This window comes from Canis aureus, chromosome 23, assembly GCF_053574225.1.
Source record: "Canis aureus isolate CA01 chromosome 23, VMU_Caureus_v.1.0, whole genome shotgun sequence".
Taxonomy (NCBI): Eukaryota; Metazoa; Chordata; class Mammalia; order Carnivora; family Canidae; genus Canis; species Canis aureus.
The window spans coordinates 15329352-15342865 of record NC_135633.1 but is presented as its reverse complement, the minus strand read 5'-3'; the positions used below and the strand labels follow the sequence as shown (position 1 = coordinate 15342865).

Below are 13514 nucleotides of genomic sequence, written 5' to 3'. Positions count from 1 at the left end.
GCAGGAGGGCAAGAAGGCAGGTTCCAGCTGAAACACTCATGCGTGGAAGCTCCCTCTTGATATTCTTCTCCACCTTTGTAGAAGATGAACTTGCCCTGACTACTGCTTGCCATCCCCGGACTACTGTCCTCTAGGTGTCTGGAAGCTGGCTGTAGAGCCTGATGAAATGAATCTCCCTCCCCACATGGATCAGAAGGTCTTCCTGAGCCCTAACATTCCTTCACTGGCTCCCCTACCCACACAAGGAGGTTTAAACTCCAAACTGGCACCCAGTTGACTCTCCCCTGACTGATGGCAGCCACTGTCCCTCCACACAGTCTCCCAGACACATCTGTGCTCTCCTGACTCTGCCTTTGCACTCAGGCCATCCCTTCTGCTGGAATGCCCTCTCCTCTGTGTTTTGTTAAGTCCCACCTCAAGGATGCCCTCCCCTTGGAAGAGTTCCCTCCCTGACCATCCTAACTGAACGTGCTGGCTCCTGTCCTGCATTCAGCACTTCCTGTCTGCATGGGATGACCACATAATTGATTACACTTGACGCTTTTGAGGGTGGAGGGGGATCCTACTGTGATACTGAGCTGCGCCATCCGGCGTAAACCCAGACTGTCTCTTGGCCATCTTTCTCACATACCTGTTTCATCTACCCCATTTTACTCTGTGTTCCTCAAGGTCAGAAGTCATGTCAGATGTTGCATAGCATTTGCACTCAGTCCAACATAGGTTCTTGTACAGAGAACACACTGATTCATGAAATAAATTGATGGGAGGAGGTAGACAGATGATGGATGGACAGACAAATGGATGGATGAGAGGGTGGGTAGGCAGATGGGTAAGTGTGCGGGCTCCCAAAGGACTCATTACCCTTTTCTCAGAGAGTTAAGCCAGTTACCTGAGGACTGCCTGCTTACAGAAAACCTTCCTCATTTATCCATTAAAAATAAAAACAAAAACTCTCCCTCTGTTTAAATTCTCCACATCGACCTCCGTCCTCCACCCCAGCCCCGCTGTTAAAAGTGTTTCTCGGCTCTCCTCTGTGGCCCCAGCTGGAGGGCAGACACACCCTGGCCTTCATTTCCATTTGGTTTACTGTGGATTACTCCAGGAGGCAAACAGTTTGCTTCCAGCAAAATGTCTTCCAATAAAGAAAGAAAAGATTCACCATCCCAGAAACAGCCAACTTGTTTGGAATAAACACTAATTGCACTTAAGTATGAATGGTATGGTCCAATCCCAGGAAATCGGGGACCTCGTTTTGCTTCTGGCACTATCTCCTCTCTGCTTTCGTTTCTTAAACACCAGTAACTTTCTCAATAGCAGGAATGCTAATCAGTTTTTTTTTTTTTGTATTTTTCTAAAGCATATTTTTTTTTCTCCTCCTCCCCACCCGCCTCCCCACCCCCGTTTCAGAAACGAGAAGGAATCCTCCAGTCTCGGCAAATCCAAGAGGAAATAACTGGTAACACAGAGTATGTCAACACCATTGTTGCCAGCGATTCTGTAATGGAACACAGATGTTTCTCCGAAATTCATCCATTTGCTGATATTTAGTTTTCATTTATTGGGATTGCAAGAGGGATTAGACTTCAGCCAATGATTATAGTTTAGCCTTTTCCATGCATTCAAAACATGCCTCTCAATGCTTAAGATACAAACTTGGGTGGGGAAGTGGGGAGAGGGAATTAGCAGTGATTGAAAAATTCTAATTTTGTGGCACTCCAGGAAAAAAAGTGTGCCCAAAAAAGCCAACCAGCATGAAATCGTCATGCCATAAACATGGGGTTGAATTTAAAGTGTGAACCTTCAAAAGGACATTTTTCTTCTTTTTCTGAATCTGATTTATTTGGTCACGTGCCATGACCCAGAAAGCCCTTTCCTGCCTCAGAGTGGTGGGCTGGTGTTTTGTGTTTTTCCATTTCTGTGAAGCAACCGGGATCTCAGAACATGTTAAGAGGTTTGCCATGGGGCAGCGAAGTTTGTTCTTAGGTAGAGAAAGCAGGTCGCTGGGGTCTTGAGATCATGGGGCAGGCCTGAGCCCCAGCCACAGAGTACGTGTTCAGCATCCCCTGCTGCCCCAACTTTCCTCTATGTTCCCTTGAACAAGAGCAAAGTGGAAAGAGCAGGGAGCTGTCAGCCAGCCTGACTTCAGAGGCCAAATCCAGGCTGTGCCACTTGCCCAGACCTTGGGTTTCTGTATCTCAGAACTGGGGAGTGTTTTCCTAACCAGAGAGGTGGTGAGGATTCACTGTGGTAACAGCGGGGCCCTGAAGGGCTGTCTTTCCACCATCACAGCCGACCCATGCCTTCCAAGCAAGGAGGCACCTTGCTTCCCCAGTGGTGGCTGAGGGCGGTCCCAGGTGCTGCCTGTCTGGACCACACCATGCTTGTGTCTTCATTAAGCCCAGGGTTGGGCACAGATGGGCAGGAGCCCTTCCCAAGAGGCCCAGTGTCTGGCCCGCGAAGAACCCATTGGGCAGCCCCCACATCACTCTGGGAGCCGGTCTTGGCAGCCAAGAGGGCAGCTGATACACAAGGCACACCAATCCCTGGCCTGGGTCCTGTGTGGGGTGGGAGGAAAGCTCCCTTGGCCCCGGCCTGCCCGGCAGCCTCCCTTGACCCCCGCTTGACCCCCCTCCCTTGACCTCCCTTGACCCAACATGAACTTGGGTTGTACAGAGTAATCACGCCCAGCTGCTTACCATGCTCCCTGTGGTTTCCCCCTGCCACCCTCCCACACAGACACGAAGGTGGAGGTGAGCTCCAACAATGGCAGCACACAACAGTTTATGAGGCACTTTCACACTTGTTGACGCTCACAATACATACACAAAGCAACACCTACACCTCCTAAGACCCCACATCCCAAAGATGGAGAAGCAGCTATCCTTGGTCTATCCAGCAGTTAACTCCAAGTTCACTGTTCTTTCCATTACACTACCCCCAAGTCATCATTTAATAGGTGATAGACGTACAGTTAGAAGAAATCAATAGGATAGGAACCAAAAACACATTGAGAACAAGTGTATCAAGCACTTACTATATACTAGGAATTATGCTAAAACCTTTCTACCTATTAAATCATGTAATACAACATCTACTGAGCTATTTACCATTACCATCCTTGTTTTATAGAGATAAGAGAGCTGGGGCCCAGAGAGGTTCCATAGCTTGCCCAAGGTCACACAGCAAGCAAGTGGCTCTGTGAGATGTAAATCTACGTCGTCTGTTCTAATGCTCATCCTGTTAGTGGTTTGCTGCTTCCCTGCTATGAGTATGGTTCCAATTCCTGCCCTCTTTGAAAAACCGATTTGGAGTCAATGGCAGGTGCAGTCTGGTGGGAATCACAGAATGAACGGGACAAAGACGAAGTTGATGTCCCCAGGCAGGTGCCCACAACACTCTGGGCAGCGCGATGGGTGGGAGTGTTGAAACCCCAAGTCCGACATTCCTTCCCAACTATAAGCAACAGTGGGATTTTACTTGAAGCAACAAATAGTCCTTCAAATATCACTCATACGAGGCTTTGTGCAAACACCAGCATATCTGTGTAGCAGAGGGAAAAAACAGGTGGTACTGGGGCAAAGGCTACTGACAATTGGAGACCTCGTGCAGAACAAAATGCCAAGGAAGGGAGCTTTGCAGGCTCTTCAGTGAAGGGCAGACAGAGAAGACTCATTCTGTTTTCTTTCTCTTTCTCCTGCAGGGCTCTTTCCGGAAGGCATGGTGAGTTGCATAAGATTATCCTCTGGTGCTGGTGGCTGCCACGGGGGTCTAGTTAATTCTACAGCAGCTGGGAAGAACAGGCACTCAGCCTGCTTCCTGCGTGTGTGTCTGCACCAGCCTGGTGACGGGGCCACTTAGGAGGGAGGGTCTGCTTACTGGTGGGGGGAGAGGAAAACCAGCCACAGTGGCACAGTCTTCTTCATAAGCACCTGGACTGTGGACCCTGCCAGGCTCCAGAGGGGCCCTGGGCCTCGGCAGGGCAGGCATGTTCTAAGCGTGCTGTGGAAGTAGAGAGGTGCACGTACACACTCAGGACAGTCCACTCTCCCCCTCAGTCCAGCCTTCTAGAAGCCGTCTTGTCCCTCTTTCCTTATCACACGTCATACCCGCTCCCATTTCCCAGAACTTTGCGTTTGTTTATACAGTCTGTGAATGTTTGAGACCTCAGTCACCCCTCTGGCAGTCCCAGATTTACTCATCGGTGCAAGAGCAGGAAAAGGCAGGCCCTAGGACCACCAGACTTCCCATCCCCAGGCCCCTCCTGGACATTCTTCTCATTTCCTGCCTCCAAATTCTATGCACTATTTTACTCTGAATTCAGAGAGCCTGGGGGCTCCAGCAAGGAAAGCAGGGGGCATGGCTTTGCCTCTTTCTACGATCCCGTGTTTACTGTGGATAACGTGTGAGATACCCCAGTAACGCTAATAAACTCAGATCGGCAGACACTTCAAAGTTTACAGCACACAGGCACATACATTCTTTTCTTTCATCCTCATAGCACGCCTGGGGGAGGTTTACCTTCAGATGGCATTTTACAGAAGCAGCAACTGAGGCACAAGGGTTGAAGTGACTAGGTCACTCAAGAGGAAGAGCACACATTCTGTCGTGGGGCTCCCAGGCTTCCCATCCAATCGGCCGTGCACGCTACCATGATGTTCGGCGTGGCTATCCTGGTTTGGAAAATTAGGGGGTGAAGTGATTTGGTATTTGGATAACTTTCTGCCTCCAAAAAGTTTCGGAAACACTTTAGATCTATGACTAAATCATGATGTAATGGATATAAATACTGAAGAGAAATGACCACTCACAAGTCAGACTGCCTGCCAGGGCCCCTCAACCTCAGCCCTAAAGAGGGTTGACCTAGAAAGTGTGTGTGTGTGGGGCGGGGTGGGGGGGAGAGAAACAAAAATCCTCTAAGCTGAGAATCAATCCCGAATCCCTGCCCCAAACCCAGCTTCCAGAGTTCCCAGTATTGTTTCATGCACTGAGGAATTCCAGGTGCGGCCACCTTGGCCTGGGCTTTCTCACCAGGAAGCAGGTCTCTGCTCCACTTTACATTTTTCTGTTTTTCCAGAACGTGATGCCTTTGACACCTTGTTTGACCACGCACCAGACAAACTCAATGTAGTGAAAAAGGTGAGCAAGAGGAGCAAGGGAGGGGAAGGAGATGCAGCCAAACATTAGACCCCACTCCAGTAGCTTGCAAGCTTCCTGAAACTGGTGTCCTCACCGGCTCTCTGCGCTCGGGGCTTTCCTACCTGATGCACACTTTACAGTCTTGTTCCTACTGGATGCCTTATCTCCTCCCTTCTTCTCCCATCAGGATGACAGTGTCTCCTGGGGGTTCTGAGGCTGTAAGCACCTTGTCTTCCCACCCACACTGCACCATGGGCCAACCAGGCCTCCTCCCTCAGACGTCCCTCCTCTCCAGACACAGGCACCTGCCCTAGACAGTCTAGAAGGAGGGATCCTATGAGGACATTTCTTCTCTGGCCCCTCTGCCCTGGGATAGGACACTGCACCTAGCATTTTGCTCTTTTGGGACTTCCTGCCCCTTTCACAGCCCTGAAACTGGCTATTTGAATCACACAGTGCATGGGACCACCAACATGGGGGCAGTCCTCTCCCGCGAACTCAAGGAGCTTTGCAGAAGAGCCTCGTAGGCTGCTCGTTCTCACTCAGCTCAGGAGCGATCCCTGGCTGGCACCCTTAGCTAGGCCTTGTCCCACACTGTTATCACACTGGTCCTTGTCCTCACAGTGGAGTCACAGAGGTGCCTCCAGGGTCTGACAGTGACAAGGGTCTCCATCTTCATGCCTGGCTTGTGCTTCTCTTTTAGACACTCATCACTTTTGTGAACAAGCATCTGAATAAACTGAACCTGGAGGTCACAGAACTGGAAACCCAGGTGGGTAACAAGCCCTAAGTGCAGCCATGGTTCTAAGGGCCCCATCCCTGCACCGCCAAGATGGCTTTCCATACTGATGCTAAAGCTTTCCCAGGAGGGATGGGGATTTCTGTTCTGCTCAGAGGGGTGAACTGCATGAAATGTTGACTTTTTTCTAATTTTTTATTTTGAAAAGTTGCAAGAATATTCTCATGAATATCCATATACTCTTCACCTACATACACCATTTGTTAGCATTGTTAGCTAAATGCTAACAGAGTTAGCAGAGTTTCTTTCTCTCCCTCCCCACCCCACCCCCAATGCTTCAGGATACATCTCTAAGAACAAGTATCGTCTTAAATAATCACATTGCAATTATCAGATTCAAGCAATTGCAACATCAGGATGTTGATCTATTTAGGTTGAACCACATAAAGTTGCTGATATTTGACTACTTTTGACAATATCATCTGAGTCAAAGAATGTAGTTGTCTTAATATACTCAGGCTGCTTTTATTTTTTATTATTTTTTTAATAATAAATTTATTTTTTATTGGTGTTCAATTTGCCAACATACAGAATAACACCCAGTGCTCATCCCATCAAGTGCCCCCTTCAGTGCCCGTCACCCATTCAAGCTTTTAATGGTCATTTCCCTTTAGTCTTTTTTGAATATAGAACAGATCCCCAGCCATCTTTTGCATGACATTGATGTTTTTGAAGAGTACAGGCCATTAGGTGCATAGGATATCTCTTTTTTTTTCCCCTCGGTGATTAGATTCAGATTATGCATTTTCAGGGACAGTTCCACTCCAGTAACACTGTGCTCTTCTCACGCACTCTGTCCATTAGGCCGTACATTACTGGTGACAGTAGCTGTAGTCACTTGGTTAGTCTCTACCAGCTTTCGCTACTGTAAAGCTTCCTCCACCCTTATAATTAATTATTATCAGGAGATACTTTAAGACTGTATACTGTACCGTTTCCCAACCCCTTTCATCTGTGATGAACTTTTTTTAAGACTTGAGAAAGAGAGTGAGTGAAAGAAAGCGTGCGCACACATATAAGTGGGCGGTGGGGCAGAAGGAGAGAGAGAAGCAGACTCTCCCACTAAAAAGGGAGCCCGATGTGGGGCTCGATCTCAGGACCCTGGGATCATGACCTAAGTCAAAGGCAGACGCTTAACCAACTGAGCTACCCAGGTGCCCCTGTGATAAACCCAAGTATGGTTTTGAGGATGTGGGCACCTCGTGTTATGTTTAAGGCAATTCCCAGATCTGTCACTGAGCTCTGCCTGTGTCTTGTGTCTGCACTCTATAAAATGAGCTTTAGTTACTCTTTTGGAAAACAAGGAACCCTCTGGAAAAGTGATAAGCCCTTGAGAATGCTAGAATGATTTCTGAAATTCCCACTTCAGTTTTCATGGGTAAGGTGTGTTAGGAGAGGAGCCTCTGCCAGGGGTCTGTCTGTGGATCAACCACCCAAGTCATCAGAGCCATCAGAAAGGGGTAGGACAGTCTAGGTCAGTAGCTCTCAGAGTTTTCTGAGTTAACCCTGACCCTAATTCAAGGTCCTCCCCTGAGTAGACAGATTGGGTTCTTTTATTCTCAGTCCAGCCACCACTAAAGAGAGGCCCAGAAGTTAACTCACTCCGTGGGAGGGCCTTGATTCTGACACAGATGCCGGGGTCTGTTCTTCTAATATCTGCCCTGGTATAGCCTGGGATGAGTCAGGCTTGGGCCCTCCCCCACTGGAATTGAAGGCCAGCTGGATGGAAGCTGCTCCTAGGTCAAGTCCAAGACCAGCCAGTACATCCATCATGAAGGCTGAGTCACAAGCTGGTTACCCAGCAGAGCTCAGACTGGGTCCAGCCTACATTCCAGGCAAATCTGTCTAGTTTTAAGTTTCTTGAGATGATTCTAAGAACGTTGACCTCTTGAAAGCTCCTTAGCACCTGGGGCTTTTGCGCACAAAGATGTGGGGGGGGCTCCACCTCCTTTAAGAAGTTCTCTAGGGACGCCTGGGTGGCTCAGTGATTGAGCATCTGCCTTTGGCTCAGGGCGAGATCCCAGGGTCCTGGGATTGAGTCCCACATCAGGTTCCCCACAGGGAGCCTGCTTCTCCCTCTGCCTCTGTCTCTGCCTTTCTCTGTGTTTCTCATGAATAAATAAATAAAATATTTTTAAAAATAAATAAAAGGTTCTCTAATTTGAGGTATGCATCTGACCTCTAGGTCTTTGTTCTCCATCCATGGAACACCTACTCAGCCCAAACGTCCCCCATCCCACAGGCCCTCACTGCCTTCACAAAGCCCAGTACACATTCTCCTTGTCCTCCCGTCAGCAGAACACCTGCACCTCCCACTTAACCCAGGAGTCTACTGCTCTTCAGACCAGGTTCCCAACTGTCCTTGATGGAAGCCACCAGGCTCTAAGCCTCTGGCTGTGACGCTCAGCACACAGTTGTTCTTTGTCAGCAAGAGCCAGCAAGTCATATCCTGACTGCTTTGCCGTCCTCACAGATAGTAATCGCAATCGTTAACATTTAGTAAGTGCGGCCTACATGCCGGACAGTGATGTAGGCACTCTACATACATTAATCGGTTTATCCTCAGATAACCCCATAGAGTAGGTACTGTACCATCATCATCCCACTTCATGGATGAGAAAAATGAGGCACAGAGAATTTATGTAACTTCCTCAAGTCACACAGCTAATAAGTAGGACAGCCGGAGGCCTAGCTGCAGAGCCCACGTTTGCAACAGCCACGCTGCTGCCTCCCAAACAGCAATACAGTGAGAGGTGAGGAAGGAGAATGCCCAGGCCCGTAGGACACTAGACTTCTTTCTCTGTTCATGAAACAGAAGTCACCCTGGCGTGGGCCTTGGATCCCCTCTCCCTCCTCCCTCGCACCCTCTCCCCTGCCAGCTACTCCTGCTCCTCCCTCGGGCCTCCAGGCAGTGCCACCTCCAGAAGCCTTCCCTATTGTCCTCAGTGGGAATAGGGGGCCTCTGTCAATGTCACACAGGCCAATGTGCTTCTGTCCATCAGAGTGGCTGCTGCCTTTCCTCCGCATCTGTCTCCCTGCTAGACCCGAGCTCCTCAAGGGCAGAGGCCGCACCTGACCTATCTCTGTGGTCCCCTTGCCGGGTCAGGGATGGGCTCAGGGTCAGCGTGCAGTACACACTGGATCAGCCCAAACCAGGACATGGGCTGCGGCTCCTGTGCTGGGCCAGCTGGATGCGGGGCGGGGGGGCGGGGGCTGCTTGCAAAGCAGAGCTTCCTGCCCGAGGCTACCACCCCTCACCCCCTGCCAGCAGCCCACCTGGGGGGCAGCCTTCCAGGAGCTGACATGGCAACTGATGAGCCCCAGGGTAGGGCTTGCCTGGGGGGCTCTAGGGCCCAGCGCCTTCACCTGGCCTTGTCCCTCCAGTTTGCAGATGGGGTGTACCTGGTGCTGCTCATGGGGCTCCTGGAGGGCTACTTCGTGCCCCTGCACAGCTTCTTCCTGACCCCAGACAGCTTTGAACAGAAGGTAAGGGGAGGGGACATTACGGGAGGCCTCGGGCCGCATGGCCCACTGTCGTCCGCCCACACCCTGCTGGGGCCATGCAGGGAAAAGGCAGTGGCTTCCCGTCTGCCCAGAGCCTTGGGTTCTGACCAACAGCTGAGCTGGGCCCTGCAGACCCCCGAGCACCCTCAACGGCTCTCCCTTCCCTTGCTGTCTGGCCCGGCGCCCTAGCTCCTGCGGGGTGCACGGCCCAGCCTCCTCTCCCCCCAAGACCTGACGGGCAAGGTGGCCGCAAGGCTGGCCAGGCCGGAGGCTCACGCTCAGCCGAGTTCCGATGTGGCTCCCGGACTGCCACCGCCTGCCCGCCAGACAAGGGACATTTGGTCCAAGGCAGAAACCACTCTGCCTCTTGAACACGTCTTGTCATCTGATCCTATCTCAAAGTTTAAAGTCCTGGCAGTTGACACGGGAACACAGTAGGACAGGAGGATGATCTTGAACTGCTCCGGGAACCTTTCACCGACAGCCAGCTGGGCCCGGCCAGCTCCACACGGCCTGCGCATCTTGGTAGCTTCTTTTTCTCCTCCAAATTCAGGCCTCGTTTTTACCCGGCCTCTGCCCTTCTGGCTGTCGTGTCGACTCCTTCGCTTCCCAGGGTCCAGGAGTCCGTGCACCATGACCCAGGCACTGCGTTTCTCTTTCCAGGTCTTGAACGTCTCCTTCGCCTTTGAGCTCATGCAAGATGGGGGATTGGAAAAGCCAAAACCACGGCCAGAAGGTACTTTGCTCTTCCCTGGGTTTAAGACTCAGAAACCCTTCCCCTGCACAGGTCTTTAGGGCACAGGGCAAGCCTCATGTTTGACATCAGGGAAAGGGTTTCTTCTCTGAAATCGTCTTTGCCATTTGTAGGCGGAGGTGGGACGGAGCATACTGCTCAGTCCTGGAGGTCCTTTGTGAACTACAAATAAAGATCCCATGCACAGGATTGCAGAGGAGGGCGGAGCCAAGGTGCCACAGGAACTGCCCTGTGCCTAATTTCCAGGTTCTTCTGTCCCTGGACAGGATGCTGACCTGTCAAATAACTGCGTCCTGGCCAGGCAGGGGTGGGTCCAGGGGTCCCCACCAGCAGCTCTGCTCTGAGCATAGTTGCCTTTCCTATTCTTTGCTCACTCCAACTCTGCCCGAAGAGGAGGCCTGATTTGTTGGGTTCATACTGCAAATGTAGGGCTGAATAAAAATGCAGAAGGACCAGACTGCTCAAGCAGCCCTTCCCTGCTCACACTTGGAGCTGTGTGCATTTGTGCATATGGGAGGCACATCTCTCCCGGGAGTCTTCTTGGTACGGACATTTATTGACTTACCAACTGAAATATTCCATTTTATCAGCACTGGTGAGTCAACACTGTGTTGCAGATAATTTTCTGTTTTCCATTCGTGGGCCTTTTTGCTTGCACTTTCCTAATTGTTTAAAGGAAAGCGGACAAGTAAGGATTGGGTGTGTTCCCTCCCCATTGCTGTGCCTGTTCCTCCACCCATACCTCCACATCAGGAGGGGGGTGCATGCTGTCTAGGGGCACAAGACCCCGTAGATGGTGATATGCCAAGAGGGGTGGGCTGTTCCTGACCTCAACGCACTTGCAGCCCTCAGGGGAGAGAAAAGATATACCTGAGTAACCACAACAGAATGACAACTGCCATGAAAGAGGTGCAGCTAAGAGAGCGAGATGTGATATCACATCCATCTGGGTAGAGACGGTTTGGTGGAGGTGGTGGCAGCGGAGCTCAGCCGGGAAGAGTAGATAGGGCTTTTATATCTGGAGATGGGGACAGAGGCAGCAACACCCCAGATAGGAGGACAGCATAAGCAAAAGTCCCGTCTGGAGAATGGGGAGAAGCTCTGTTTGTGAGACAGCAGAGCCTGTAGCTTAGCTCCTGACAGCCCTGGATCTGGGCCCCACCCTAACAGCTGTGTGGCCCTGGGCAACTTACCTACCATCTCTGAGCCTCCTTTTCAGGTCTGTACAGATGGAACTCCTAGAGACATGCACCTGGCAGGATGCAATGGGATGATGTCTGATGCAGAGCACCTGGCACCTGATAATGAATGTAAATAATTACCTATTGGGCTGGAATAGTAAGAGTACGAATTGAATAATGGTTGGTGAGGCTGAGGCGAGCTGGTTTAGGTCCTGGAGGGACTTGATGCCAAGGCAGAAAGTACAGACCTTATTCTGTAGGCAGTGGGAGACATGGGAGGTTTTTTTTTTTTCTCTTATGTTTTTATTTATTTGAGAGAGAGAGAGCATGCGTGCATGAGCAGGGGGTAGAAGTGGGGGAGAGGGAGAAACAGGTTCCCTGCTGAGCAGGAAGCTTGACGAAGGGCTCCATCCCAGGGCCCTGGGATCATGACCTGAGCTGAAGGCAGACGCTTAACCAACTGAGCCACGCAGGCACCCGACATGGAAGGTTCTTAAGCAGCCCAATGATGTGATCAGAGCTCTGTTCCAGAGAGATCATTTGCAAGGCAGCGTGAAAAACAGGTATTTAGCAGCAGGGCACCATCAGCGGCGTTGGGGAACCCAGGAAGAAAAGCCAGCTTGGCAGGGGACATAAGGATGTCAGCCTTGGAAACCTAAGGCATTGACCAAGCAGAACCGGAGTTCGGGGAAAAGATCAGGGCCGGGGTTATGTAATTGGAAGCCTCCCGCTTAGTGGAAACCCAACAACACAAGAGCATGCAGGGAAGAGTAAAGGGTGGAGGACAGTATCTTGTGGGCCTGCCTTTACTTGAAGCCGGAGGGGAAAGCAGGATAACCAGAGAGAAGGGGTGGACTGTGCAGATATGGGCTGGCTCCCCGGGTCGGGCCTCGTCACAGACCTTGCTACCTCAGCTCTGGCCAACAAGAGCCAATCCTTTATTCTGTCACCAGGCGCCTGGTCACTGCCAAGGCTGCCATCGCCAGAGGGCCCCTAGCAAGGTTGGTGTCCCTCTAGGGGCCCTCTCAGGCCAAGGTCACTCTGGCCATCCTAATGCCCTGTGGCCAGATGACGAGCACCCCGCTTCAGAGTAAGAGACTGCAGGAGACTTCTGGCCAAGGTTTCTGTTTCCGTGTTCCATTGGTTCCGTGAACCATTTAATAGGAAACTTCCTGGTCATGAATCAGAAGTACTCCCCCGCTACGTCCATTTTCAGGCATTCATTTCCCTTAGAACAGAGAGTTTTCCCAGTATCAATTAACCGATAGGGATATTTCAGCATTTAGAGGACATTTCTTGTACAATTAACTGACTGAACTGCTTAATATGAAACTTCCTGACCCATGCAATGGAAAAACACATCTGTTTTATTTGTTCTTACGCTGGGCATCATGCCCATGCTGAAAATTTCCAGTGCGTAAAGAATTGAAATGGCATTCTGTGAAGTTGTACTTGGGGAGAGGTGTATACCCCAGCGTTCCCTCTGCCCCCGTGCCTCTACCTGGAAAGTGAGGTTCGGTAGTAAATGCTGCAGACTTTACAGAAGGTGCCAATGTGGGTAGTTCTTTGAGGGTGTTTCAAAATCAAATTGGTTGTGGTGGAGGCATTTTATTTTTCATGGCAAATGTTTTTAGGGTCAGGAAAGTGCATCGTCTGCCGTGCTGTTTGACATTCAAAGTTCCGTCGCACCTTGAAATCTCCTGGGAACTGGGTGTGCATCCCAGATGACTTTTGGTGCCCAGGCTTCAATAACTTCTCGTAGCCCAAGCATTAGCACCAAGCTCACAGCCAATGAAGCAGTTGAAATATTGGCATAAAGCTGGTGGCTTTTTATTTAGGACATCATACCTCCTGTCTTCCATTGCACACACCTACCCTGTTATTATTCAAGTAGACTCTTCGCTGGATATGGTCAAGACCCTGACATTCTAGCCAAGTGGGGACTCAGAAGATAACCTAGTACTCGCCAGGAATGAAGCCTGTAGGTCAGCCAGCAGGCTGATGGGATATCTACAATTTAAAGAGTCGAAAAGTTGGGGCCAGACTTCAAGCAATGCTAAAAAAAAACCCAGACAGGTGACAGCCGCTGAGGTCCAAGTGATCGATTCATTCTGGAAAGGACTTGGGTAGTGCCTGGAAA

At 50.6% G+C, this 13514-nt stretch overlaps 1 protein-coding gene across 5 annotated transcripts in view; it reads left to right on the top strand.

The window, feature by feature from the left end:
- Nucleotides 1-13514, top strand: part of PARVA (parvin alpha) — a 167722-nt gene that overhangs the window by 146940 nt on the left and 7268 nt on the right. For all 5 annotated transcript variants that reach the window (XM_077866446.1, XM_077866447.1, XM_077866443.1 and 2 more), the window contains 6 exons: nucleotides 1408-1466; nucleotides 3701-3720; nucleotides 5075-5136; nucleotides 5840-5908; nucleotides 9320-9421; nucleotides 10103-10175. In XM_077866446.1, the coding sequence (XP_077722572.1) occupies nucleotides 1408-1466; nucleotides 3701-3720; nucleotides 5075-5136; nucleotides 5840-5908; nucleotides 9320-9421; nucleotides 10103-10175 (385 nt within the window). The remainder of the gene's footprint in view (nucleotides 1-1407; nucleotides 1467-3700; nucleotides 3721-5074; nucleotides 5137-5839; nucleotides 5909-9319; nucleotides 9422-10102; nucleotides 10176-13514) is intronic.